General features: G+C 41.1%; 1 protein-coding gene across 1 annotated transcript in view; it reads right to left on the reverse strand.

Annotated features, from left to right (window-relative positions):
- Positions 1 to 25,754, reverse strand: part of srcin1b (SRC kinase signaling inhibitor 1b) — a 163,162-nt gene that overhangs the window by 59,248 nt on the left and 78,160 nt on the right. The window contains 1 exon segment of the mRNA XM_071206758.1: positions 19,352 to 19,378. Coding sequence (XP_071062859.1) covers positions 19,352 to 19,378 — 27 coding nt within the window.

Below are 25,754 nucleotides of genomic sequence, written 5' to 3' on the forward strand. Positions count from 1 at the left end.
CTGGTGCATTTTGCGAGCAAAATTATGAGATCTATGGATACATCTCTCAACATACATGAAACAGAACTGTAAACAGATTTTCTATTTCTTTATAGATATTTTACAAATCACTCCCCTTTTAAAACAAACCGTTTGAGACCCACTGAGATAACTAGATTACAGTTAACTATCTAAACACTGAGAGTCCTTTACTTCACCTGAGCTGAGGTTATCTGAGACTCTCCGTCTGACAGGAGAGTTCTCCCTCCACCTTGTTGTCGTAAAAGCTCCTTATATCCGTTAGCTTGGCTAGCTAGCACCAGATGCTAACCACAACGATCTCCGGTAGATACCCACCTGTGCACGAGCTCTCTCTCTCGCTCGCTTGCGCACGCACACAAAATGGCTCGTGCCACACACACAGAGCAGAGCTTGAATGAAACACAGAGACCCAGAAGTAAGCTACTTGTACTCACGAGGCCTATTATGTGCACAATTCCTCTCGCTTTCAGTTGGTTTTGATTGAGTGTCCACACGTGGACGTTTAAGGACTAAAAAAAGATCCATTTGTCACTTTGCTGTTAGCAAATAATTTGGGGCTCCAGCTAACAGGAAATCACTCAAGTGTCACAAAGTAATTTAGCCTATGAGTAGGTCAACAATGTAATGGTTGCTGGCCATTGGCCTAATCATATCACTCTGTGTTGGCTTTATGTTTTTGGTCAAACATTTGTTTGTTTCACATTTACATTGATGTAATCAATAATTTTTCTGATTTAATTTAATAAAAATAATAATAATAATTTTCGGGGGGAGAAAAATATATATTTCTTGGGGGTGCTTAGGGGGTGCTTTGGCAATCCTCCCCCCCGGCGCCACCCCTGGGTGCAGCCAGTGACGCGTCCTAAAACCAGGAAGTAAGCTGCTGGTTCCCTCGACAAGGGTTTTGGAAAATAGCTGGAAATAAGGTCTGTGGAAAACAAACCTGTTTGATAAATGCACATTTTGTTCAGCCGGATAATCTCCACATGTCTACCCTACTTTTATAATCTTCGAATCATAAATATAATAGATAGATTATAAAAGGGTTTTAGGACGCGTCACTGCAGCAAACTCCATCGATCAAGCTGGCTGAAACTTTCTCTCCCTCTTCTTCTCATACTCCCTGTCACTGTTGATAAACGAAACAATTTAACTAAATTGTTAGTCAAAATACCAATACCACAGGACAATTTTTTTTAAAGCAATATTTTTAGTGGCCCAAGCGGGCAAGTGGAAAGTACATTATGCTGGCCCTGGGTGTCTAAATAGTGCTTCCGGGCCAGCGGGCCATTTAATGTCGAGCCCTGCCGGTTACCGGCCAGCCCACATCGTCCGACCGGCCCACTTCAGTACCGGCCCATCGGGATTCGTCCCGATGGCCAGTCCGCCCCTGAGTCTGGGGAAAGCGCCCGGGCACTTTCTGTATGTGAGACATGTGAGACACAGAGGAGCGACTTGCAAAGCTCCCAGGCTCCCTGAAATGGCACAAATCCTTTAGTAAAGTTTAGTAAATGTTTGCAGATGATGTCCTTTTTTTGGTACCATCTTGTTTAAGACTGTTGAGTAAAGAATCACATTAAACGTAGAGTTTCTGTTTTAAAAGTGCAGATGGGAAAGCCCCTGAAAAGCCATAATGTAAAGATACATGATCTACACACAGAATGAAAGATCTTCGAAAGGATTTCTCTTTTAGTTGAAAACAAACATTTTCAGCATGTTTGTAGTTTTGCCAAACTCAACAAATGATCTCACAAATCAGTACGTTCTCTGGCTCCTTTCGGCTACCCTACACTGTATTTAGCACTGCTATTCAATTCTGTGGCACTCGTTCCTACTGAAGACGTATCTCTTCAAAAAGGAATGTGAAATATAAAATATAGAATCAAAAGGCCCAACAAGAAGTTAGCAAGAAAGGATTACTACCTTTCATCTCCAAAATACATCCAAACGAATGATAGAAAGCCATACAGACCTAAACCACCTCCTATAAATATGCATATGATATGTGTTCGTCAGTATCACAAAGTGGAAGATGAAGGGTAGCCTAGCAACATCGTCTCTAAATTGTCACTGCAACATTGGCATGGGCAGCTCCTGAACTAGGCTTATATACCTTTTCAACAAATATGTCGGAACACTTTTGAAAAGTAGTAGGATGTGCACATTAGCTGTCATAATCAGGGTTTCTGCAAAATGTGTTGAAGTCAGACATATTTAGATCTCCTCAGTCATAATGTCCCTCTCAGCAATTTTGAATTGTATTAAAAGAGACTGAATTAGAGATCCACAATTTAAAATGACTCTGTTCTCTCAGTACTTCAGGAATATGCTGAACCAACCTTCCAAACCACTCTTGGTCATTTTAGCCAAGAATTGACCTGCGAGGACGAGTCGACTCCAGCCACAGCTGCTCTGATGCCAAAAGCACAATATGCATATTTTCAATATATTCTATAAACAATAGTAGCAAACATTTCATGAAATGATGATGTAATGCTTTGTAACGCCTGCCTATCAATTGTTTTACGATCAATAAACAGAGTACACGTGAGCAATACTGGTCTTGTACTTTTTTTTACATTTCACAAAATTCAGACCAATATATGAATGATAATGAGGTGCAGTACTATTCATGGCCTGTTATTATCCTATAGAATGCTCTGAGGCAGCAACGACATTTCTTTCAAATTAATAATTTCCTTGGCTCTGTCTCTGTAGTTACTTTAACAGAAGAAAAATAGGCTTCATGAAGATGGTTGATGAACAACTATGGATCTGTCTGAAACCCACAGTGTGGTACGTTCCTCTGAATTCAACAACGAGGCATGGAGAGATGACAATGGGCTGTGATTACTTTGGCTGATTCAGACTTACGAGGGCACAAGAGATACAAAATGGGGAATTCATATTTGTAAAAGTGAGGCTGGGTGCAAAGAAAAGGGGAGAATTATGCAGCACTCTGCTCTATTGTGTTTCTGACAGTGGCAGAATCCATGTTCTCTCTAAATATGGACACCCTGTCGATCGCCTCTCCCTGTGCTGTTTGCACATCCATATTAACGCTTCCCAACTCCTGAGCACATCCATGAAAATGTGTGTGCTCATATCTCACATAACGTAGTGTTTGCTAATGTATGATGTGCTGTTTGCAGTGGGTGTATCTCCCATGCTTGTGTGTGCACTAAGTGAGCTGGCACACCAATGGAACATCAAAGGGGAGCAGTGGGGGACTATTAAACACACACACACACACCCTGCACCCGCACAGCGTTGCACTGCTGCAGGGGATTCTCTTGTATCAGAATAGGAGAAGAAACACCCCCGACTCCCCAAGAGGAAGGGGAGCGATAACCAATCCTGTATGAGCTGCCGACCAGTAACAAATAGGGGGAGATCGGAGGGAAAAAAAACAGCATGTGTGTTCGTCACGAGCTGAACAGAGGAGGGAAATGTACGGAGGGAGCTGCTGCTGCTGTACATGACGAAGAGGAACACAAGGGACCAGTAATATGGAAAGATTATGCAAATGACAAAATGACAGAGGGTGTGGTTATGTAATAAAGCACATCATGATTAAAAAGAATACGCTCAGTACTGAGCACAGGGCTGGCATCAGTATCGTCAGTTGTTATTCTTTATCTGTCTTAACAATTTAAATGAAAACACCAACAATGTGTTGGTCCATCTGTCAATACTTCCCGACTCTCAGTCTTAAGCTCATAAGATACAGTTTTTTTAAAGGGGCCCTATAATGCCATGACAGGTTCATATTAGTATGTTGTGACTGTACTGTGACATGTCTCCATGCTTTAATGTTCAAAGAGCTCTTCATTTTTCTCATACTGCCTGAGCTGCAGCACCTCTTTTCACCCTCTGTCTGCTCTGATTGGTTAGCTGGCCAGCTCTGTTGAGATTGGTCAACCGCTTAGAGATGTCCCGCCCCTTAGCCTATCATGTCCAATTTGTTGGACAGCTAGCCAATATAAGTGGCAGTGTTACATAGTGATGTCATTACTAGGGGTGCACGATTCCATTCCATTCCATTTATTGGGGTCACGATTCGATTCACAATCAATTCATGATTCAAAACTATTCTCGATTCAAAATAGCTCAGGAGTCCGCCCTGTGAGGCATGAAGGGCGGACAGAGTGAAGAGGATTTCCTGGTGTGTTTCCCTGGATGCTGCATAAAGTCTCATGTTAGCGGGACATTACGGAGCTCACGCTGTAGAAAAAATGGAAAACAGCGTTGCGGCAAGACTGAAAAATGTGAATCGCTTCTTGCAATTTCTGAATAGATTCTGAATGGGCAGAGATAGAATTGCGATTCTTATGTGAATCGATTTGTTTGCGTACCCCTAGTCATTACGTTACAAAAGAAAACGGAAAAGTTCAATGGAGGAGTTTCAGGCATGGGGGGTGTGGGAGACAAGTGGTGTCTTTTAAAAGGCGTGGTTATGTTCTAAGACAGCTGTTCACTGTTGTGGAAGTTAACATTTGGAATGGATTATTTTCAGCCATGGATTAATATATTTTTTGTTTTAATTCACTGTTGAAAACCTCTTATAAAAAAGACATAATTGTTCTTTTAAATGCATGTGTTATTATGTGCAGTAGCCATCTCTCATCTTTCTCATCTCTGGTAAGATATGCACATGTGCAGTACCGATCAGGCTGGTCTTAGCTATTTCTAACATATGACTTATTGAAAACTAGGCAATATAAGAAAGTTATCTGGCATTTGTTCTCTGTATGCATTTACTCGTGTTTACAAAGGGATTAACCCGAGTTAGGCCTTACAATCACATCCAAACAGGGGCAGGAGTATATCCATATGATATTGGAACAACTATCTAGATTTTTCATATACTTATTGCACTTTTTAAAAGTGTGTGTTTGCATTTGTTCAGCATTTAGTTGCCTTGTCCTCTTATAACCCTTAAGAGAGGTAGATCACAGTGTGTGTGTGTGTGTGTGTGTGTGTGTGTGTGTGTGTGTGTGTGTGTGTGTGTGTGTGCGCGTGCGTGCGTGCGTGTGTGTTTTCATGGTAATGAAAGAACATGTCACCCAATGCAACAGAATGTCAGTGTTACCCGTTAACATTTTAAACATTCAGACTTATCAATATAGCTATAAAATATTTATGTTTGAATGAATTTGAAAGCAGCAGCTTATCTTCTGTTGTATTTCAGAAAATTCTTTAGCAGAGTGCATATTCGCTGGTTCAGCAATACAGTAAGTATGCAAAGAGACTCATTTTATGGATAGGATGCTGTAAGCTGCAGTAACTGCTTAGGTCAGCATATGCATAGCAGTACAATTTCCCGAAGGCTACATTAAAGTAAGGGGTCAAAATGCTCTGTTCAATGAGCATAATGTATCCAAGTCTGAGGTAGAACTAATAATGCATTTTAGCATTAGTTTGCCAAGCTCAGAGGGAAACACTGACTTTCTTAACATCCCGATAGCAATGAATATCTGTGCTAAGTGCTTTGACAAAAAAGCCATACAAAAATGTGCTCTGTGGAAGCCGTAGTACTGTAAAAAGCACGACCAATCATCTGAGCCGGCCCGGCTAAAATAACTGGATGGCCTTCCTGCCTGTCAGCCTTCTATCTGTGCACAAACTTATCTCGTGCCCTCATTGGTCATGTGCACGTTCGTGTGTGTTGGAGGAGGGGCTCTGTAAGGAAGTGGCAGATTTTCTCCGGTCGTGTATTTTCAAATTCTAGCGATCTCGAGCCGGTTTCTCAAACTTACATACCCTACCTTTAAGCTCGAAATTACACGCACGATTTGTCTTCTCTAATGATCCAGCCAAAACACAATGAAAGTAATGTTTTTTTGTATAACACCAGCAGTTTGTTTATCTGAAACAATGTTAAAAAACCTTGATAGACCACAAACCATAACCTAGGTGTATGAATCCAAAATGTTCTGCATGGCTGATACAGCAAACGGTTGAGCTGAGTTCATAAATTAACACTTCTGGTCCGAACAAGCCTGGCTTCATCTCTCTACAATTAGTCTTTGAATTTTTATAAAAAAGAACAATGAGAGTTAAGTTCCACAGTTACTTGAAACCAGTCGGTGGTGGCTACGATATAAAAAGAGAAATAGCATGAAGCTGGCAGCGACTGAAGGCCACTGATGGCTCTAATTTCAAAACAATTTCACACCATTTACATCCCAACCTGGCCAGTGCTTGGTAAAAATATCTGACTCCACGAAGTATAATTTTGATGTGAGCATTCAGTGTGGGCACACTTTCAGAAGCAACCGAGTGGTTCAAACATTCCTGGAGGCCAATCATGTGTTTCTAACAGCGTGGGTTAAAAAAAATGTCTCATGGAGACAATAATCCCATCCGTCACTACTGTAGGTAAACGCGGTAATAGAGTACAGATCGCATTAATATTATCTTATTATTATACTTATAAGAGGCCATGAATATTCTTTCACCACATTGCACTTTCCCAGCTGTCTCCATTTCCACTCTTGGGACTGCTCAGATGCTCTCTTGCAGCTAATCAAATAATAACCCAGGTGTAACGGCCCAGAGGCAAGGAAGCAGTCAAACTTGCAAGAGAGGCACATTAAGAGCAACCTCACACCTACTGTACAGGCTGAGCTTGAATTGTGATAAATAACAACAATGTGCATGATGCACACTAAGCACATGCAGCATTTTTGGCGCTTGAATGCATGACACAGAATGTCCCAAAAGGGAAATGAATGTGTGAAGCACATTTTATGGCGATGAATCCAATAGATGTTGAAATATTTCACTTTTAATTAACTGTCCGATTACAGAATCCATTCGATTTTAGCCCCTGGGAACATGAATGACCTATCCATTACATGTCACTTGTTAGACGCTTTTATCCAAAGCGACTAACATACTCAATACTGTGGGCAATCCCCACAGGAGCAATTTGGGGTGAAGTGTCTCAGGGACACAACGAAGTGCTGACTGCAGTGGGGTTTGAACCTTTATATATGACATCTATTAAACAACGATGTAGATTAAAGCTGCAACCCAATAGTCTCTTTGTCATCGGAAAGTTCCTAAATGACTGAAATTACCTAGAAATATCTAAGTGGCAGCCATGACAAACATTTCAGTTCTTTATGGACTTAATCCATGACAAACAGTCTTACACGCTTCTCTGCGCTCTCTCCTAGGCAGTCATCCATAGGAATCCCGAACCCAATAAAATACCTGTGAAGGAAATATTTTAATGAGATCTGTGCAGGGGAGAATTTTTGTGTTTTCCTATGAGTCCTGTTTGTAATTTAAACCGGGCAAAGGCCAAAAGGCCCTGCCTTCCTGTGGGGGAAGTGTGGCCAATGCGCAGATGGCTTTAACAGACCAGTCCTTTGTCTCTAACATGTCTGGTATCGATTAAGATGGAAAGCGGGCAAATATAGGCCACTCCTATATTCTCTGTGTAGATTTGCGCTGTGCTTCTGTATATTCCTCAGTGTTGACTGGATCTCTATATGATGAAAGTTGTGTGAATATCTTGTGAACGCTCCCGGCCGTGACTCTCAATAAACTTCGGTGGATGATTAAGCATTATCCAGCTTCCATTTCTTTCATCACATTGCTGATCAGACGTTTCTTTCACACATTGGCGTCACGAACAGGATACCAAAATATCTTCAGAGGCTGGTAAGTACATTTCTATTTTGAGATTGGCTTGCCAGTATCTGTGATTGACGGTATTATAAATTACCTGAAAGAACTGAGCTGCTGCAAAAAAAAATTGGTTTCTCTACTCATTTACATTCGGAGGATTAATTATAACCTCGGGAATCGGTGTCAAAAGGGGACGTTGTCCTGGCCGATTTACCCCATGGTTGTTGCTGGAGAATGTGCTTACAGAGCAAACACGGCCCATGTAAAAACAATGAGAATATTTGGGGCTAATAAATAACCTCGGAATATCGACTTTCATCGATTTCCTCTGTGTGTGATTCTCGGAATTAAATCACCGGACAATTACACACAGCAAATATTCGGAGAGACCTTGAAAGAGAGCATCAGTAAAGTGGAGCTTCTGCATTAGAAGCAATGTGATAGATTTGTATTGAAACAAATCGCCGAATTCGGGAGATTTCAGAGGGTAAACTCCTTAAATCAACAGCATTTCTGCTGAGTTGCCGACTCTCCCCCCCCTGTGGAGAGATGCATGCAGACAAAGAGAGAGGAACAGTAGGCTACATAGGCATTATTTCCGCAATTATTGCCATTTTTGAACTAAAGAAAGTGTTTGAACGTGGTATGAGAATGTCATATATAAATTGCTGAATTTAGCTGTTGTGTTTTTGGGAAGAAAGGGTGAGAAAAAAATTAAAGTCTATGCTTTTGGACGAAAAAAGCAGAGCACCACTAAAATAAGCATAGTGGTTGTTGATTTGAGAATAAAATTTGTTATTGCTCTTCAACAGATTGGAACAGTACTAAATAGTCATTATTTCCGCGATTATTGCCATTTTTGAACTAAAGAAAGTGGTTAAACGTGGTATGAAAATGTCATATATGGATTGCTGAATACAAGATTATGAGTAAGAAGGCACTCATAATTAAACAGATATTTCTCTAACCCCCTCTGAAAGTCTCCCTAATTCGGATTAAAACTAAACTGGAAGAGTTTTTTTGTCACGCTGATGGTTGTTGAGAGTTTATGTTTGTTTGTCTAATTGCAGTGTTTGTTTTATTGTACTAACCGTCAAACATGGGTAATACTGTCTCCACAAACGATTCGGTTGGTAAGAGGACAAATAATTCACGCACCAACACACTTACAAAAAATCCTATTACAGACAGCCATTACACTCACATGTTTTCCCCTAATATGCTATCTGGAATTGTTGGAAGAAGCTTGGATTGGACTAAAGTTATGCCGTTCACCTCGTTACTTTGTGAACACTCACAGCAGAATAGTCAGAAAGGAAAGATTCTGTTTGATTGGCCGTTAACGGGCACTTTTGACATGGCCGTGTTGTGGCAGGCATTCAAATTAATTGAACATGAGGCGAATTGCTCGTACATGAAGGAATGTGTTAAAGCTTGGATGACTATTGCAGAAAAAAGAGGTTATGATGAGCGAAAAAAAATGAAAAATCAGTTGGCACCGAGCGAGGCTCCATTGAACTCGAAGCTTTGATTGATCGAGTTTCTAAATGCGCAGCTAGTTGTCATTTGCTTAGCCTAGAGGCTGCTTTTGATGTTAAATCAGAGAACATGTCCAGAATTAAAGAAAGACACGGAAAGGACGTTGCAGCCATTGCGAAATCAGTTATGTAAGATTGGCTGAAAAGACAAGGGAAATCTCCCAGCACAGCTCAGCTAATTTCCATTTTAACAGACGCTGGGCTGCTGGAGGAAAAGCAGGCTGTAGCTCTCTGTACACAAATAATTCCCGCGATAGGACTCTCAAATTCTGGGGCAAGAAACTCCGATGATGATCTATTAATGTCAGCTGCAGCTATCATGAATCAAAATGGGTTGACATATCGGGCAGGACAGTATAGACAACAAGAAAGTGAGCAGCAGGAACACAGTGCAGCGGACAGTGGAGAGGAAATGCCAGATAGCAGCCCATTACACACCCCGACTTCTGGCTCCGCAACGAAAATGTTACACAATCCAAACACGCCGTACGGCACCAGTTTTAATGTCCCGCATAGAATTATCACAAGACTGCAAACATCTCAGGATAATAATTCTGCTGAAGCTGTGACCGCACCGAAAATTCTAATAGGAGATGTTCCAGTTTATAAGCCTTGGACACCCGCTGAGGTCATGGATGTCACTAATCACGCTCCAAGTCCCACTAAAAGCCCAGATGAGTATCTGTCGTGGTTGACTAATGTCTGCTCAGTTTATAACTGTCTAGTTCATGATGTTAAACAGCTGATAATCCTAACATACAAGGCAGATTGGCCCACGTGCAGGGACGAATTCAAATTCCCTGCCTGTACGCCTGCAGGTGACTGGCCTGCGACACAGACGCGTGATATGTGGATCCAGACTGTAGCTGCTGTTGCGATCAGAGCATGCGCCAAAACTCACACAGATTTTTCGCTAGTGACGGCTTGCGTACAGAACCCAACATTACATCTTGGTGCTCCATCAGAAGTTCACCAAATGCAACGACAGGGCTTAGCCCACACGAAGTATTGATGGGAAGGGTAATGTTCGCAGGATCTAGCCCCCCAGTAACACCCCACAAACTCACTCTTTTGTGGACAGATGATTACATGACTAACTATGTCAAATATCTAACTGACATGTTGAGAAAGTTTCACAGGCAGGTGGCTGACAGGCTCCCCCAGCCAGGAGAGGAGCCCACCCACCCCTTTCAGATTGGTGATAATGTACTAATCAAATCTCTTGAAAAAGATGCTCTGTCTCCCAGGTGGAAAGGTCCTTTCCAGGTGTTAATAGTGACCAGAACAGCCCTGAGAGTACAAGGGAGACCGGAGTGGATTCACGCTACAAGATGTTGTCTCTCTCCTCTACCGGATGCTGGCGTGTGAAGGCAGTCATCATCATCGTCATGCTGGGTCTTCTGTACCTGGCCAAGGACGCCCTGCTAGATGGAGCTGCGGAAATCCCAAAGACAGGTGGCGAGGGATCTCGCCCGTCTGAGGAAGAAAATAAGGTGCTCTTATCTACGAGCGCAGACGACTTGACCACTCAGGGCCCAGACCCTGAGGGCAAAACGACACCAACGGGCAAAACAGTGCCTAGTGACAAGGACAGGTTGTATCCAATCACCACACAGACATTCAGTATGGTGCAAGAGACACAACGAGAGAGAAAAGGAGGAAGAATCAGGAGGATTGTCTCCCTCCCTGATCATAAATCAGAGACTGTTTCTTTTAACTGTCCAGCTTTAATATGTGATCCATCTAACTGTATTATTATATTTTATGTGTCCTTAGTTCACTCAACGTGGGAGATATATCCAATGGACCAGTACCGTGCAGACGGTGTAGCATCAAGGGGGGTGAGAATAGCACTCGACACCATTGAAGACATGCCCCCAGAACTGTGGTGTAGCACTAGAGAACAGTTTAAGACACTGATAAGGGATGAGGCAACATGTAGAGTGAGGAAACCAGATTACCAGGTTCCCAATCCAGGTGCTACTGCATGCAAAATGTCTGGACCAGATAGAAAAACAAATGTTCTATCCACTCCACTTAAACACTCAGGAGGTGATGTAGATTTTTCAAAAAAGGCCTTAATCACTCCATTTAAACGAACTAAAACTAATTCTGCAGTAAGTTTAATGTTAGACTACGCACATGAACGCAATATTAGCAACTGTTGGCTGTGCCAAAATATGCCAGAATCTATGCATTCTCCTATGTTTAGCCCAATTCCTTTTGCAAAAGCGGACTATAAATTATTCAGCTGGAATGATATTGACTCCAGAATTAGCGATGAGGCTGAGGACTGCTACACTCCAACAGACTCTGATAAACCGTTACAGTACGAGGGTCTGGTCTCTCTCATCGTTGATACAGTAAATACAAATTACCTGCCTGACGGTTTCAAATGATTGATGTTTTTAAAACTAATGTATGTGAAGAAATACATTAACCTAGCTTTTGAATACAGATTCCAGTTAGCTCTGGTACAAACAAATTGTTTGGTTAATTCCACAAGTCCAACATGCACAAAACAACCACACATGGCATCTTTATTGGCTGAAGCTTTAGTGACAGTGGTACCCTGGTTTGGCTCCAGAACAGTGGACTCCGTTGAGGTTAAAATACATGATTGTACGCAACCAATACCCCTAGGCAATCCCCCTACACGTGACTGTTCAATATATGTTCCCCCAACTGTAGTACATGAATGGAAGAATGTGTCCATCTGTGTCCAGAATGAAGCAGGATCTCACACCTCTCCAGATGTGGGACACAGCGACTGTAATACCATAGTGAGGGTAAAATTAGCCAGAATTCCCCTCCCACAGAGAGTTTACTTAGTTTGTGGCGACCGGGCCTATGGCTGCGTGCCGTATGACGTTTTTTATGGCACCTGTTATCTAGCCTACCTAATTCCTTTAATCCGTAAAGTAGAGGCAAATGAGATTGCAGCGATACTTCCCTCTCTACACAGGAACAGCAGGTCCATTACACAAGGACAACAGATAGCGAGCCTATTTTTGCCTTGGTACGGCATTTATGTTAGTCAGCAGGAAATCATGGCATTATCCAAAGTAATGGAAAATCATCTAAATGTATCTAACACAGCAATGTTAGCTGAACATAAATAATTGCAAGAAGTTATGACAGTAGCACTACAGAATCGCATGGCGCTGGACCTCCTCTTAGCTGCCCAGGGGGGCGCATGTAAAGTAATTGGTGCGGAGTGCTGTTCCTTTGTCTCTGATGCCACACCGGAAGTTATGGATATGATTCATGATACGGCTAACGGGATAAAAGAATTGCATGAAACTCATGGGTTTACATTTGGGGATTTAAGTGGAACCCTTGGATCCTGGGGAGCGGGGTTGGTTAAATGTGTTGTTACTGTTGCAGTGTTTATCTGGGTTGTGCTAATCCTAGTGATTTGTTTGATCACTGTAGTTAAATTAGCCATACGCAGGGTTGCCAAGACTGCCCTCCAGGCCCCACAGAGGCTAGTGGGGTATTCAACTGTAAATGACACAATGTTGATGTACGACGGGGACCTCCCAGACCCATGGGTCTCCATCGCAGTTCCTGTACCATGGGTACCTCCTTTCAGCGATTGATAAATTGATTAAAGTTGACACTCAGAATAAAGAATAGATGTTTTGATTTTCCTTGAATAAAGAACAGATGTTGATTTTTCCTTCCTCAGGTTGTTACAATAAAATGTCTGACTTTTCCTTTTCAGATTTTGAACAAATGTATTTGAATAAAATGTATGTAGTAAAGTGCCTTACTCTTGAATAAGTGTATTGAAGTAAACGTAAAGTAATGTTAAAGATTGAGGACACTGTACCTTTACAGATTACAGATTGATCGATTCATCACTGTGAATTTATACCTTAACTGTGCATCTTAACTGGATCCCTTATGATTCTGATTTTATACCTCAATTGGATTTCTTATAATCCTACATTCTAATTGTGTTTTAATTAGTGCTGTCAAAATTATCGCGTTAACGGCGGTAATTAATTTTTGGAATTAATTGCGTTAAAATATTTAACGCATTTAACGCATGTGCAGAATGGCCCGCCCCATACATGCCACCAGTGGCAGCGCCAGGGTATGGCTGGTGTAGGCTACACCCATACCAAGAAATGGCTTAGCCCCACCATGAAAAATGATGTTAAAGTAAACTAAATAAAGTCTGCCAACTCGCGCGGAGTAAATTGCACAGACAGCAGTTAGTAAGATTGATTTCAGTAGCCACGGTTTTGAAAACTTTTGTCACGTAGTGATCGTCTTCTCAATAGAACATATTTGATAACGGCGTGGTGTTGTTGCAGGAAGAAATTGCTATAGTACAGGGGTGCACATAACTGGTACACAGATTATGTGCGTAATCTGAAATGCGTACCGTCACTTGTGTCACACAGCGCATTTGCGTACCGACCTACTTGTGAAGCTTTTCCAGAAGGCGGTTAGATCACACGCAGTGCACAGACAGGGCTGCTGTTAACGTCGGTCTGTACAACGGACTTGTGCCAAAACTACGCCAACCGGCTGCGGAGGAAGACTCGCCCCTTCACTGGAGAACTGCGCTAAAACAGCTGATCACAACGTTCACACTCTGTGGTCACTCACGAAGTACTCCACTAGCCGCCGCCGCCCCCCCCCCCCCCCCCCCCCCCCCCCCCCTCTGTCGACTTTCCTGAAGTACTCCCCCGTTGATAGAAATCAACACGTAATGAATTAAGACCCCACGGTTTGATGATTGATAGGTGTGTGTGTGGGTTGTCTTTCATTTTGACACGCAGACAAATGTTATAATAAACATAGATACTGTGTTAAATGGATATATCCGCCTTCTTTCATTAATCTTTCCATTCCCACAACAATATACATAAATAAATGGCATATTTTGGACATAGTTCGAATGGTGATTAATCATGATTAATTAATTTTTAAACTGTGATTAATCTGATTAAAAATTGTAATCGTTTGACAGCCCTAGTTTTAATAAGTAATAGCCTTGAAGTAAATCTTTAAGATGTAAGCTGATTTTGCATTTGTGTTTGATGAATGAGATTAACTGAGTGATAAATGATAAAAGATCTTGTTTTTGAAACATATATATTTTACTATTATATTTTTATATTGGATGTGTGTTATTATTGTGCTTTTTGACAAAAGAAATCAAACACTTAAGAGAGATGATTTTTCTATTGTGGTTGTCTGTATCAACCATTGTGATTGACTGTTTCAATCTTATTCTGCTTTTGATGTAATTAATGTAATGGGAACCCACACAACTCTGAGGACGTTTTATTTGATTTAAGTAGTGACTGAAATATTCTTAGACTAATGTTAATTGGTTATCAATAAATTGATAAAAGGGAGGATCTGTGAAGGAAATATTTTAATGAGATCTGTGCAGGGGAGAAATTTAGCGTTTTCCTATGTGTTTGTAATTTAAACAGGGCAAAGGCCAAAAGGCCCTGCCTTCCTGTGGGGGAAGTGTGGCCAATGCGCAGATGGCTTTAACAGACCAGTCCTTTGTCTCTAACATGTCTGGTATCGATTAAGATGGAAAGCGCGTGAATATAGGCCACTCCTATATTCTCTGTGTAGATTTGCGCTGTGCTTCTGTATATTCCTCAGTGTTGACTGGATCTCTATATGATGAAAGTTGTGTGGATATCTTGTGAACGCTCCCGGCCGTGACTCTCAATAAACTTCGGTGGATGATTAAGCAGTAGCCAGCTTCCATTTCTTTCATCACATTGCTGATCAGAAGTTTATTTCACAATACCCAATATTGTAACATGTAAATGTAACAACTACTACAGTACAACAAAACAGGAAGATTAAATGTGGTCTCTTAAAAATAAGATCTCTAGCATCTAAAGCAATATTGGTAAATGATTTAATAGCAGATTATAATATTGATATATGCTGTCTCACTGAAACTTGGTTGAGACATGAAGAATATGTCAGCATAAATGAGGCCACTCCACCCAGCCATATCAACACTCATATTGCTCGAGGCACGGGCCGAGGAGGTGGAGTTGCAGCTATCTTTGACTCAAGTTTACTTATCAATACTAAACCAAAATTAAATTATACCTCCTTTGAAAGCCTCGTTTTTAGTCTTACACATCCGACCTGGAAAACCTTGCAGCCAATCTTATTTGTTACAGTGTATCGTGCACCAGGTCCTTATTCAGAATTCTTATCAGAATTCTCTGAGTTTTTATCAACTTTGGTACTTAAAACAGATAAAGTATTTATCGTAGGTGACTTTAATATTCATGTTGACGATGATAAAAATAGCCTTACTGTTGCATTTAACTCTATATTAGATTATGTTGGTTTCTGTCAGAGTGTAAATAAACCAACCCACTGCTATAATCACACTCTTGACCATGTTCTGACTTATGGTATTGAAATTGAGCAACTATTAGTCGAACCGCATAATCCTGCTTTATCCGACCATTTCTTAGTAACTTTTGAAGTACTATTACGAGACTACAAACCATTAGTCAAAAGCTCTTGCAGCATCTGTTAGTGCTATAGCCACATTTAAGGAAGAGATTCCACCAATACTTAACTCGATAGCATGTCTTCATGTAAGGGAGGAAACTTATACAAAATGTACACCACCCCAAATTGATCATGTTGTTGATAGTGCTACAGATGCGCTGCGAATAAAATTAGACTCTGTTGCTCCTTTGAAAAAGAAGAAAATGAAACATAGATTAGCTCCATGGCATAATGCCGAAACCTGCAAAATAAAGCAAAAGTCTAGACAACTTGAAAGGATATGGCGTTCAACTAAACTTGAAGAATCTCGTTTAATTTGGCATATTACTCTCAATGAATATAAGAAAGCACTGCGTAAAGCGAGAGCAGCCTACTACTCTTCATTAATAGATGAGAATAAGAATAATGCAAGATTTCTTTTCAGCATTGTAGCCAGGCTGACCGAGAGCCACAGCTCGATTGAGCCTTCTATTCCCATAGCACTCAGTAGTAATGATTTTATGTGCTTTTTTAACGATAAAATTGTTACTCTTAGAAACAAAATTAATGACCAAGTCTTGCCTTTGACCAGTATCGTGTTATCAACAGCTCCCGGTAATGTAAGTTCTAATATTACACTAGATAGTAAACTAGAATGCTTTTCAGCCATAAACCTTGAACAATTAAATTCAATGGTTCTCTCTTCTAAACCATCAACGTGCATGTTAGACCCAATTCCAACTAAGCTGTTGAAGGAAGTTTTTCCATTAATTAGCACTTCTTTATTAAATATTATGAATATGTCTTTATTATCAGGCTATGTTAGCCATGGAGTGCCACAGGGCTCAGTGCTCGGACCTATTTTGTTCACATTATATATGCTTCCGTTAAGCAATATTATAAGGAATCATTCTGTAAACTTTCATTGTTATGCGGATGATACTCAACTATATTTATCAATCAAGCCTGATGAAATGAATCATCTAAATACAATTCAAGACTGCCTTAAGGACTTAAAAACGTGGATGACCTTAAACTTTTTGATGTTAAACACGACCAAAACTGAAGTTATTGTACTTGGCCCGAAGAATCTACGAAACAAATTATCTAAAGATATACTAACTATGGATGGCATTAATTTGGCCTCCAGTGAGACTGTAAGGAATCTTGGTGTTATATTTGATCAGGATTTATCCTTTAACGCCCACATAAAATCAATTTCAAGGACCGCCTACTTCCATCTACGTAACATTGCAAAAATCAGGCATATCTTGCCTCAAAACGATGCAGAGAAACTAGTCCATGCATTTGTTACTTCAAGGCTGGATTATTGTAACTCCTTATTATCAGGGTGTACCAAGAATTCAGTCAAGTCGCTTCAGCTGATTCAAAATGCTGCAGCTCGTGTACTAATCAGAGTTAGGAAAAGGGACCACATTACTCCTGTTCTGGCTGCCTGACACTGGCTCCCGATAGAACACAGGATAGAATTTAATATTCTTCTTCTCGCCTACAAAGCCCTTAATGGGCAGGCGCCATCTTACCTTAAAGAACTCATTATACCCTACTGTCCTACTAGGGCATTGCGTTCCAAGAATGCAGGGTTGTTGGTTGTTCCTAGAGTCTCTAAAAGTACAATGGGAGCCAGAGCCTTTTCTTATCAATCTCCACATTTGTGGAATCAGGTTCCAGTTTGTGTTCGGGCGGAAGACACCCTATCCGTTTTTAAGAGTGCGCTTAAGACCTTCCTTTTTGATAAAGCTTATAGTTAGGGCTGATTAGATTCAGCCCCTAGTTTTGCTGATATAGGCTTAGTTTGTCGGGGAACATCTTACTTCTTCCTTCTCTCTGTCTATACCTGTGTACTCTCATGTTCCGATTAACCCAGCTTCCCCAAATTTCTTTCTTTTTGGTGTCTATATACGCCGGGATCCAGAGTCATGGATGATCCTGCGGTCCTGTGTCCTGGATCGCGAGCCCTGGATCTTGAGTCGTGGCTGCGGTCCTGGATCATCGGTCCTGGATGGATATCCTCGTGGATTCATCTTCCTATTATACACACATGCATTTCCAAACATTTGGACTACCTATGTTGCAAATGTATTATCTTTTCAATTTACACACGGCATCTATTGCACGTCTGTCCGTCCTGGGAGAGGGATCCCTCCTCTGTTGCTCTCCCTGAGGTTTCTCCCATGTTCCCTTTAAACTGTGGGTTTTCTCCGGAAGTTTTTCCTTGTACGATGTGAGGGTCTAAGGACAGAGGGTGTCGTATTGTCATACTGATATTCTGTACACACTGTGAAGACCACTGAGACAAATGTAACATTTGTGATATTGGGCTATATAAATAAACATTGATTGATTGATTGATTGATTGATTGATTGATTGATTGATTGATTGATTGATACGATCTTATTGATTAACCTTAATGCTGTTAAAAAGTTCTTCGATGGTTCTTTTCTTATCTCGTTATCACAGGTTATCAGAACTTATTTCATGAGAACTCTTTAGTTCTCATGAACTAAGTACAGATTAGGTTCACACCGGAATAAGTCCCTGGGGGAGGATTAGGCAAATGAAGCCGCTGACGTCTCTTCTTCTTCTTCTTCTTCTTCTTCTTCTTCTTCTTCTTCTTCTTCTTCTTCTTCTTCTTCTTCTTCTTCTTCTTCTTCTTCTTCGGGTTTACTGGGAGGCCGCAAACAAGTTCACGGCGTATACTGCCACCCGAGGTCCCCGGCCGGAAGTCCCCGGAGTTGGGTAAATTCTTCCGAGTAAATCACCAGAACGTCGACACCTCCTCATCTCCACCGTTCCCATGTTTTCTTTTGTGTTGCCATAAGTTAGTCTCTCTGCGTTTGTGCGATGGGCTAATGCTAATAATGCTAATGTGAGGATAATAAAATGGCGGCTTCACAAAACGTTTTGGAAGTTTTACGGGGCGTGGTTTGCAATCTGCCCAGCCAATCAGACATAGGAACCTTTTTCTCCCATGAAAGTTCCTGCTCTCTAGCAGGGACGGAAAAGGGGGTAAAAAGGTTCTGATTAACTCATTTTAGTTCCGGCTCTTTTTGGTGTGAACGCAACATTTCGGAACTATATCGGAACTAAAGTGGGAAAAGTACTGCGGTGTGAAAGAGCCTATTGAAGTAAAAAAATGGGCTAGGAGAAGACATAGAACATTTATTTGACTATTCAACTACAGCCTAAGAGTAGCCAATTCTTACCTACATACAAATAGGACGTTACGGGCCTTTATGAACAGAGAATGTTGGAAGCAGCAGGACAGAACTAAACTAGTTTTTTTTTTAAACTAGTTTTTTCAAAGTCTCAACTAGACCACATATTCACATAAAAGGACAGCAATATATAGAGCATAGCTCAACTGAAACAAAGCACTTATGAGCCACCAATCAAACTCCATTTCAAGGCAAGAATTCTGTTTACTTCCTGATACAGAAATGCCCTAGCATTCGGTACAAGAGAGAATTAAAAACAAAAGTGTGTGCCAACATGTGACCAAGACTGAAAGCGGTGGAGAAAAGGCAAGCAGGCATGCAAAGACACAATGAGAAGTTATCCTATTAGAGACAAATCCACACAGAGGGACAGATTTACACTGAAACACAAACACAATATTGGCACTGACCTTGAAGCTCCAGTAGTTTGGTTGTTGCTAGGGGGGGCAGAAGAAAAACAAAGAGCCAAGGAGACAGAAAAGGGACAGGGAGGGGAGAAGAAGGAGGAAAAGGATTTAGTGTGAGACATTTTTTCATGTGTTAAACTGCAAAACACTACAAAAGATCACCGGCTGGGGAAAACCGGTGCTGAGAAAAAATGCTTTGTCACTCCGTTCCCATGGGAAGATATGCACGTGATACCACAAAGTGTGACTAATAAAGGTTAAACGGGACATTTTCTCCATGCAGCGAGTGTGGTACGCCCCCTAAAATGTCTCTACCATAGCCAAACATTTTTATCCATTTTCTTATACATTAGGCTTGGGGAGAAAATTATGGGCTAATTATTGTGATGATAGCCAGATTAACTTGCGTTGTCCTTCACTGCCATCATAATAGGACTTTAATTGCTTGTAATTGCTTCTCAGCAATTAATCAAATGTTTACAGTGACTTCACGCACACTAATGATGTAGCTCCTAAACTCTACCCATCGCTCTCCAGAGATGCAGAGTAGTCTGGCGTGGACCCAGCAGCAGGATTAAAGCAATGCACACACTGGATTAAGAAACTGCCATATTAGCTTTATCTGAGAGGAGGCCGGTGTGCAGGTCAACGTTCCTCTGATTCCTTAACCCTTGTGCCCTCCTCGAATTTTCAACCTTTCGACACCTTCGTGGCAAAAATGTACACGCCCATAATAACTGCTATTAAATCATCATACATCAATATCTTTTTCTACTTTTTTTTTCATGAATCACATAAACAACTTCTAACGTACTCAAAACTACCAAACATTCAATAATATTCAGGATTTTAACCCATTCAATGCCTGTTTAATTATTTGAATTATTTCATTTTGTCTTACGAAAAAACTAGGGCTGTCAAGTTAACGCGTTAATAACGCGTTAACGCAAAAAAACATTAACGCCACTAATTATTTTAACGCGATTAACGCATATGTATTTTTTTTCCTCGGCCGCCCGGTAGTTTTACAGCGCATCAAGTTTAAAATACCATCTGCTGACAGCCCCGCTCCTGCCGCCCGCTTGCAGCAGACCACACTTCCACGCTCACCGGCAGGCACCGACTGGCCATCGGGAGGACCGGGAGGGTGTGTGCATGTGTGGCCCGAGCGAGCGAGAGAGAGACCTTATGTGCATTGTTGTTGTTGTTGTTGTTGTTGTTAGCATCTGGTGCTAGCTAGCTGCGCTAACGGATATAAGGAGCTGTTTAAATGAAAACAGAGGAGCGACATTTCGCCACAACTGCACCGAGCACTTGACTTTATGCAGGAAGCCAGACAGTGGGACATTGTAGGAGAAGTCAGCACACTCATGATTGCAGCGTCCAGGCAGCTCCCGTTCGAGCATATGCCTTGAGTTGCACATAGCTCCAACGATCCAACACACACACACACACACACACACACACACACACACACACACACACACACACACACACACACACACACACACACACACACACACACACACACACACACACACACACACACACACACACACACACACACACACACACACACACACACACATACACACACATATACACACACACACACCCCATTTGTATTGTATGAGAGAGGTTCCAGATTGATTGAGGCGAATATTTGTAATGTTCAGAGGTTGTTGTGTTTAATATTCATGAGAATATTTGTCATTGTTCAAATGATAATAAACATTAGCATAAAGCATATTTGTCCACTCATATGTTGATAAGAGTATTACAAACTTGAAAAATATTCCTCTAAGGTACATTTAGAACAGATAAAAAATGTGCGATTAATTTGCGATTAATCGCGATTAACTATGGACAATCATGCGATTAATCGCGATTAAATATTTTAATCGACTGACAGCCCTAGAAAAAACACAAAAAATGAATTTTTTTCAATATAATAATTATTGGGGGCATGGAACTTAGGTGGTTATTAGAGTCTTGGATGTGTCAAAGATTAGCAACAAAATTGATTTGACTGCATTATTATTTTGTACGTAGTGTCAGATACTACCTCTGGACCCCTTCGTGGCTAAAAATGCCTCATTGACTGCCATTCAAACCACCTTTTTTGATCTCACTGCCATTGCAGTATAAAACCATGCATTTTGTAATGTCAGCATTTCATCTAGAAGAAAAGTAGTTATATTTTACACGAGTGGTGATGGCAGCGATTGTAGTCAATGATGACTTGTGGTTTCTTCTTGTCATCCTGATGTACAGCTGGCTCTCTGTGTTTGCTGCTCAGAAGTAAGACATTTCTTCCCCGCCGCGGGATGTAGCTGACTGCTGTGGTGGTGGTTGTGAATGCAAACACAGATGACAAGACAGCTCTCTGCTTAGTCTGCTTCAGTTTGGGGGGAAGCTCAGGCTTGTTTGCCCTGATGGTCCCTACCAGGGCCACTTTCTTCTTCAGAAGCTCCTGGGCAAGTGAGTAGGAAGTGAAAAAATTGTCACATGTAAGTGTGACACCCTTGAGCCCCTCAGTCATGTCCAGGATGACTCGCTTTCCCTGGCCCTTCTCCGGAGATTCACCAGCGGCTTTTCCAGTATACACCTGGCACCTCCAGGCATATGATGTGGCGACATCTGCGGTGATCCAGATTTTCAGCCCGTACTTCGCTGGCTTGCTGGGGATGTACTGCCGGAATTTGCAGCGGCCTCTGAAGGCTACAAGCTGCTCATCGACACAGATGTCTTCCCCTGGATTGAACAAGAGTGGGAGGCGCTCTGTCCACTTATCCCACATATTTCGGAAAGCTGTAAGCTTTTCCTTCTTGTATCGAGCAGGACGGGTGAGTCGGTCATCGAATCGGAGGCTAGCGCTTATCATTTCAAAGTGTTTGTGGGACAGGGTGGCCCTGAAGATTGGTCTCCCACTCTGGTCATCCCACAGGCTGCGGGTAGATTCCCCTTTGGACCGGTACACACCCGCCAAGATCAGAAGTCCCATGTAAGCCTGAATCTCTTCAGCATCCACATCGTTCCATCCTGACCCTGAACGCCTCCCATAGAGATTTGTCATCTGTAAAATTAGCTGAATCATGTCGGGAGTGAAGAAAAGGTCAAAAGAGGATGCCACATCATAAATTCTTGATATGGCATATCTTGTGGGCCCTGGAATCATGCCGGTGGGTGCCTGAATGTAGCGCAGGGTCTCGGCATGAGATGGAGACCAGACTTGCCCATTTTTCCCTGTCCACTCACTGCTAGGATGGCCCGGATCCTCAGTGTCCTCCCCACTTTCAGACAAACATTCAGAAGCACTCTCAGTTGTGGAGGATTCCAGAGATAATTCAATGTCAGACTCGGAGCTTGTTTCTTCAGAAGAAGAGTCATCGCTTGCAGATGAAGGCTGCATGACCATTTCTACGGACTCTTCTGCAGTGAAATGCCTCTTCATGTTAGCGCCTACTCTTGGCTCCAGGACTTTCTCCTTCTCTGCTCACTCTTGAAATAACCCCTCAGCCAAACTGCATTTTAACATTTGGCTGTGAAAGCAGCCAGGTGCGTAAACAAACTAACAGTTGTTTTTTAATTACTCGAGCAACTCTTCAAAGAGATGAAATGCATCTTTCAAAAGATCAAAAGATGCCCTTTGTTTACCCTGAAATGATCAGTGCATGTTTACAGATACACACAAGATGCCCTTTTGTTGACCCTGAAATGATCAGTGTATGCTTGCTCTCTCACTCTCACACACACACACACACACACACACACACACACACACACACACACACACACACACACACACACACACACACACACACACACACACACACACACACACACACACACACACACACACACACACACACACACACACACACACACACACACACACACACACACACACACACACACACACACACACACACACACACACACACACACACACACTGTTGGGGCCCCGAAATGCTGACATGGTTTTATACTGCAATGGCAGTGAGATCAAAAAAGGTGGTTTGAATGGCAGTCAATGAGGCATTTTTAGCCACGAAGGGGTCCAGAGGTAGTATCTGACACTACGTACAAAATAATAATGCAGTCAAATCAATTTTGTTGCTAATCTTTGACACATCCAAGACTCTAATAACCACCAAAGTTCCATGCCCCTACTAATTATTATATTGAATATTTTTCATTTTTTGTGTTTTTTTAAAATAAATAATGAGATAATTCAGATAATGAAACAGGCATATAAAGGGTTAAAATCCGGACAAATATCGAATATTTGATAGATTTGAGTACGTTATAAGTTGTTTAAGTAATTTATTAAAAGAAAAGTAGAAAGAAATATTGATGTATGATGATTTAATAGTTATTATGGGCGTGTACATTTTTGCCACGAAGGAGTCCAGAGGTAGTATCTGACACTACGTACAAAATAATAATGCAGTCAAATCAATTTTATTGTCAATCTTTGACTCATCCAAGACTCTAATAACCACCAAAGCCCCATCCCTCTAATAATTATTATATTGAAAAAATGTAAGGTTTTGTTTTGTAATAAATAATGCAAATAATGAAACGGGCATTTAAAGGTTTAAAATCCAGAATATTATTGAATGTTTGGTAGTTTTGAGTACGTTATAAGTTGCTCAAGTGATTCATGAAAAAAAAAGTAGAAACAAATATTAATGTATGATGATTTAATAGCAGTTATTATGGGCGTGTACATTTTTGCCACGAAGGTGTCCAGAGGGTGCAAAATGCATCACAAGAGTATACAAAACATGTAAGAGTAAACGACAATGGATTTAAAACATTTGACTCAAAAGAAGACTTCTTACAGAATTCCATGCGAAAAGCTGTAACACAACTGAAATGATTACCAAATAAAAAAAAAAAGTCAGGAAAAAAAGTACAAAAATGACCGAGGAGGGCACAAGGGTTAAGACACAGCGGCTGCATGTCTGCTCGTCCGTGATATACAGTTCATGCATTATAATGAATATGCTAATCCACTAGTGTACACTTTGTGATCAAATGTATTTTGGCAACCCTATCCGAATACTGTATATGTTTGGGACTGCTTTTCATGGTTTGTTTGGTTCCGAATTAACTCAACAAACATATCACAGGTAGACTTCAACATTTTTGTTAAAATTCCTGTCACTCTTCTCTTTAATAAAAAAATGACTCAAACAGAATGAAAAGAGCTTTTTGTGGGGACTTTTCCTGTAGTGGATGAATCAAATGTTGGAGCAGTGTGGTAAAAGTTTCAGGAATTGTGAAATTGTATGTGAAATTGAGTCAACATAAAATATAGTATGTTCGTTCATGGTAATAAAGGAACATGTAACCCAATGCAGCAGTGTGGCTTAATTATGTGTTTTAATGGGGGAAATGGAGCTCTATGGCGGAGAAAAAGAAGAGCTATCAGGCCTTTTAAACATTCATTGTTGGTTTTGGTCTTTTTGTGGAACTTGTCGACAAAACATAGAATAATACCAGACCTATAGTATTTTCCTGCAAATAGCAACAGGAGCAGTGGTGCTTGATAAGTGGAAATGTGATCAGCCTCCAGCGAGAAGATGGCGCATTTTCTCTGTCGTGACCAGAAGGTTTTTGCACACATTTTTCCCTCGCATCAATTATCAATAATCTTCTCATAACCTATTGTGATATGAATGTACCCTTGAGGCATCCTGAGGTTCTTTAGAAACTGATTTCCAGTAACTATCAATTATTGACTGTGGTTAATAGACAAACTATAGGGGAGGGTAAGGCTTACAACTAGTAAAAAAAAGGACATTTTAATAGTTCTGCATAAACCATTAAAGCTTGGAACACGTTAGATATGCTACAGTTTTGGTCATGACTGATATTCTACCGACACAAGATTCTTTGATTTATACCTGAATGGAATGTGTAATGTTTAAAAAGGCAACGCTAGTTCCTGAACTAACTGCCATTCATTATCATGGACTGGTAAGCAGTGGTGTAGTGGGCGTTGGACGCGGGGTTACGCCGTACCCCCACTTATTTGGAGCATGATCTTTTTTGTAATAGTCTAATAAATATAAAATCATTGCCAGTCTTATCAGTTGCAAGTGTGTATTTGTTGTAATAATGACAAAAACATAATACATTTCACAGTAATTATAATAAAAAATAAAAACGATTTCCTTAAAGAATTATGATTAGTCATCAGGCTCGTGACCCCGCGCGAGCTGGGGGTGTGTCAGTGACACACCCACGGCCAGCTTGCCGCCCGCCGATTTTGCGGCAGCTCTTTCCCTCAAGAACGCTAACGAAAAAGCTCTATAATGGCAGGCAAACGTTTTTTACTTGACTTATTTTCTAAAAAGAATATAATTCACAAGAAGATAGAGTCTAGCAGCACCGA

Source organism: Pseudochaenichthys georgianus, chromosome 19 (assembly GCF_902827115.2).
Source record: "Pseudochaenichthys georgianus chromosome 19, fPseGeo1.2, whole genome shotgun sequence".
Classification (NCBI taxonomy): Eukaryota; Metazoa; Chordata; class Actinopteri; order Perciformes; family Channichthyidae; genus Pseudochaenichthys; species Pseudochaenichthys georgianus.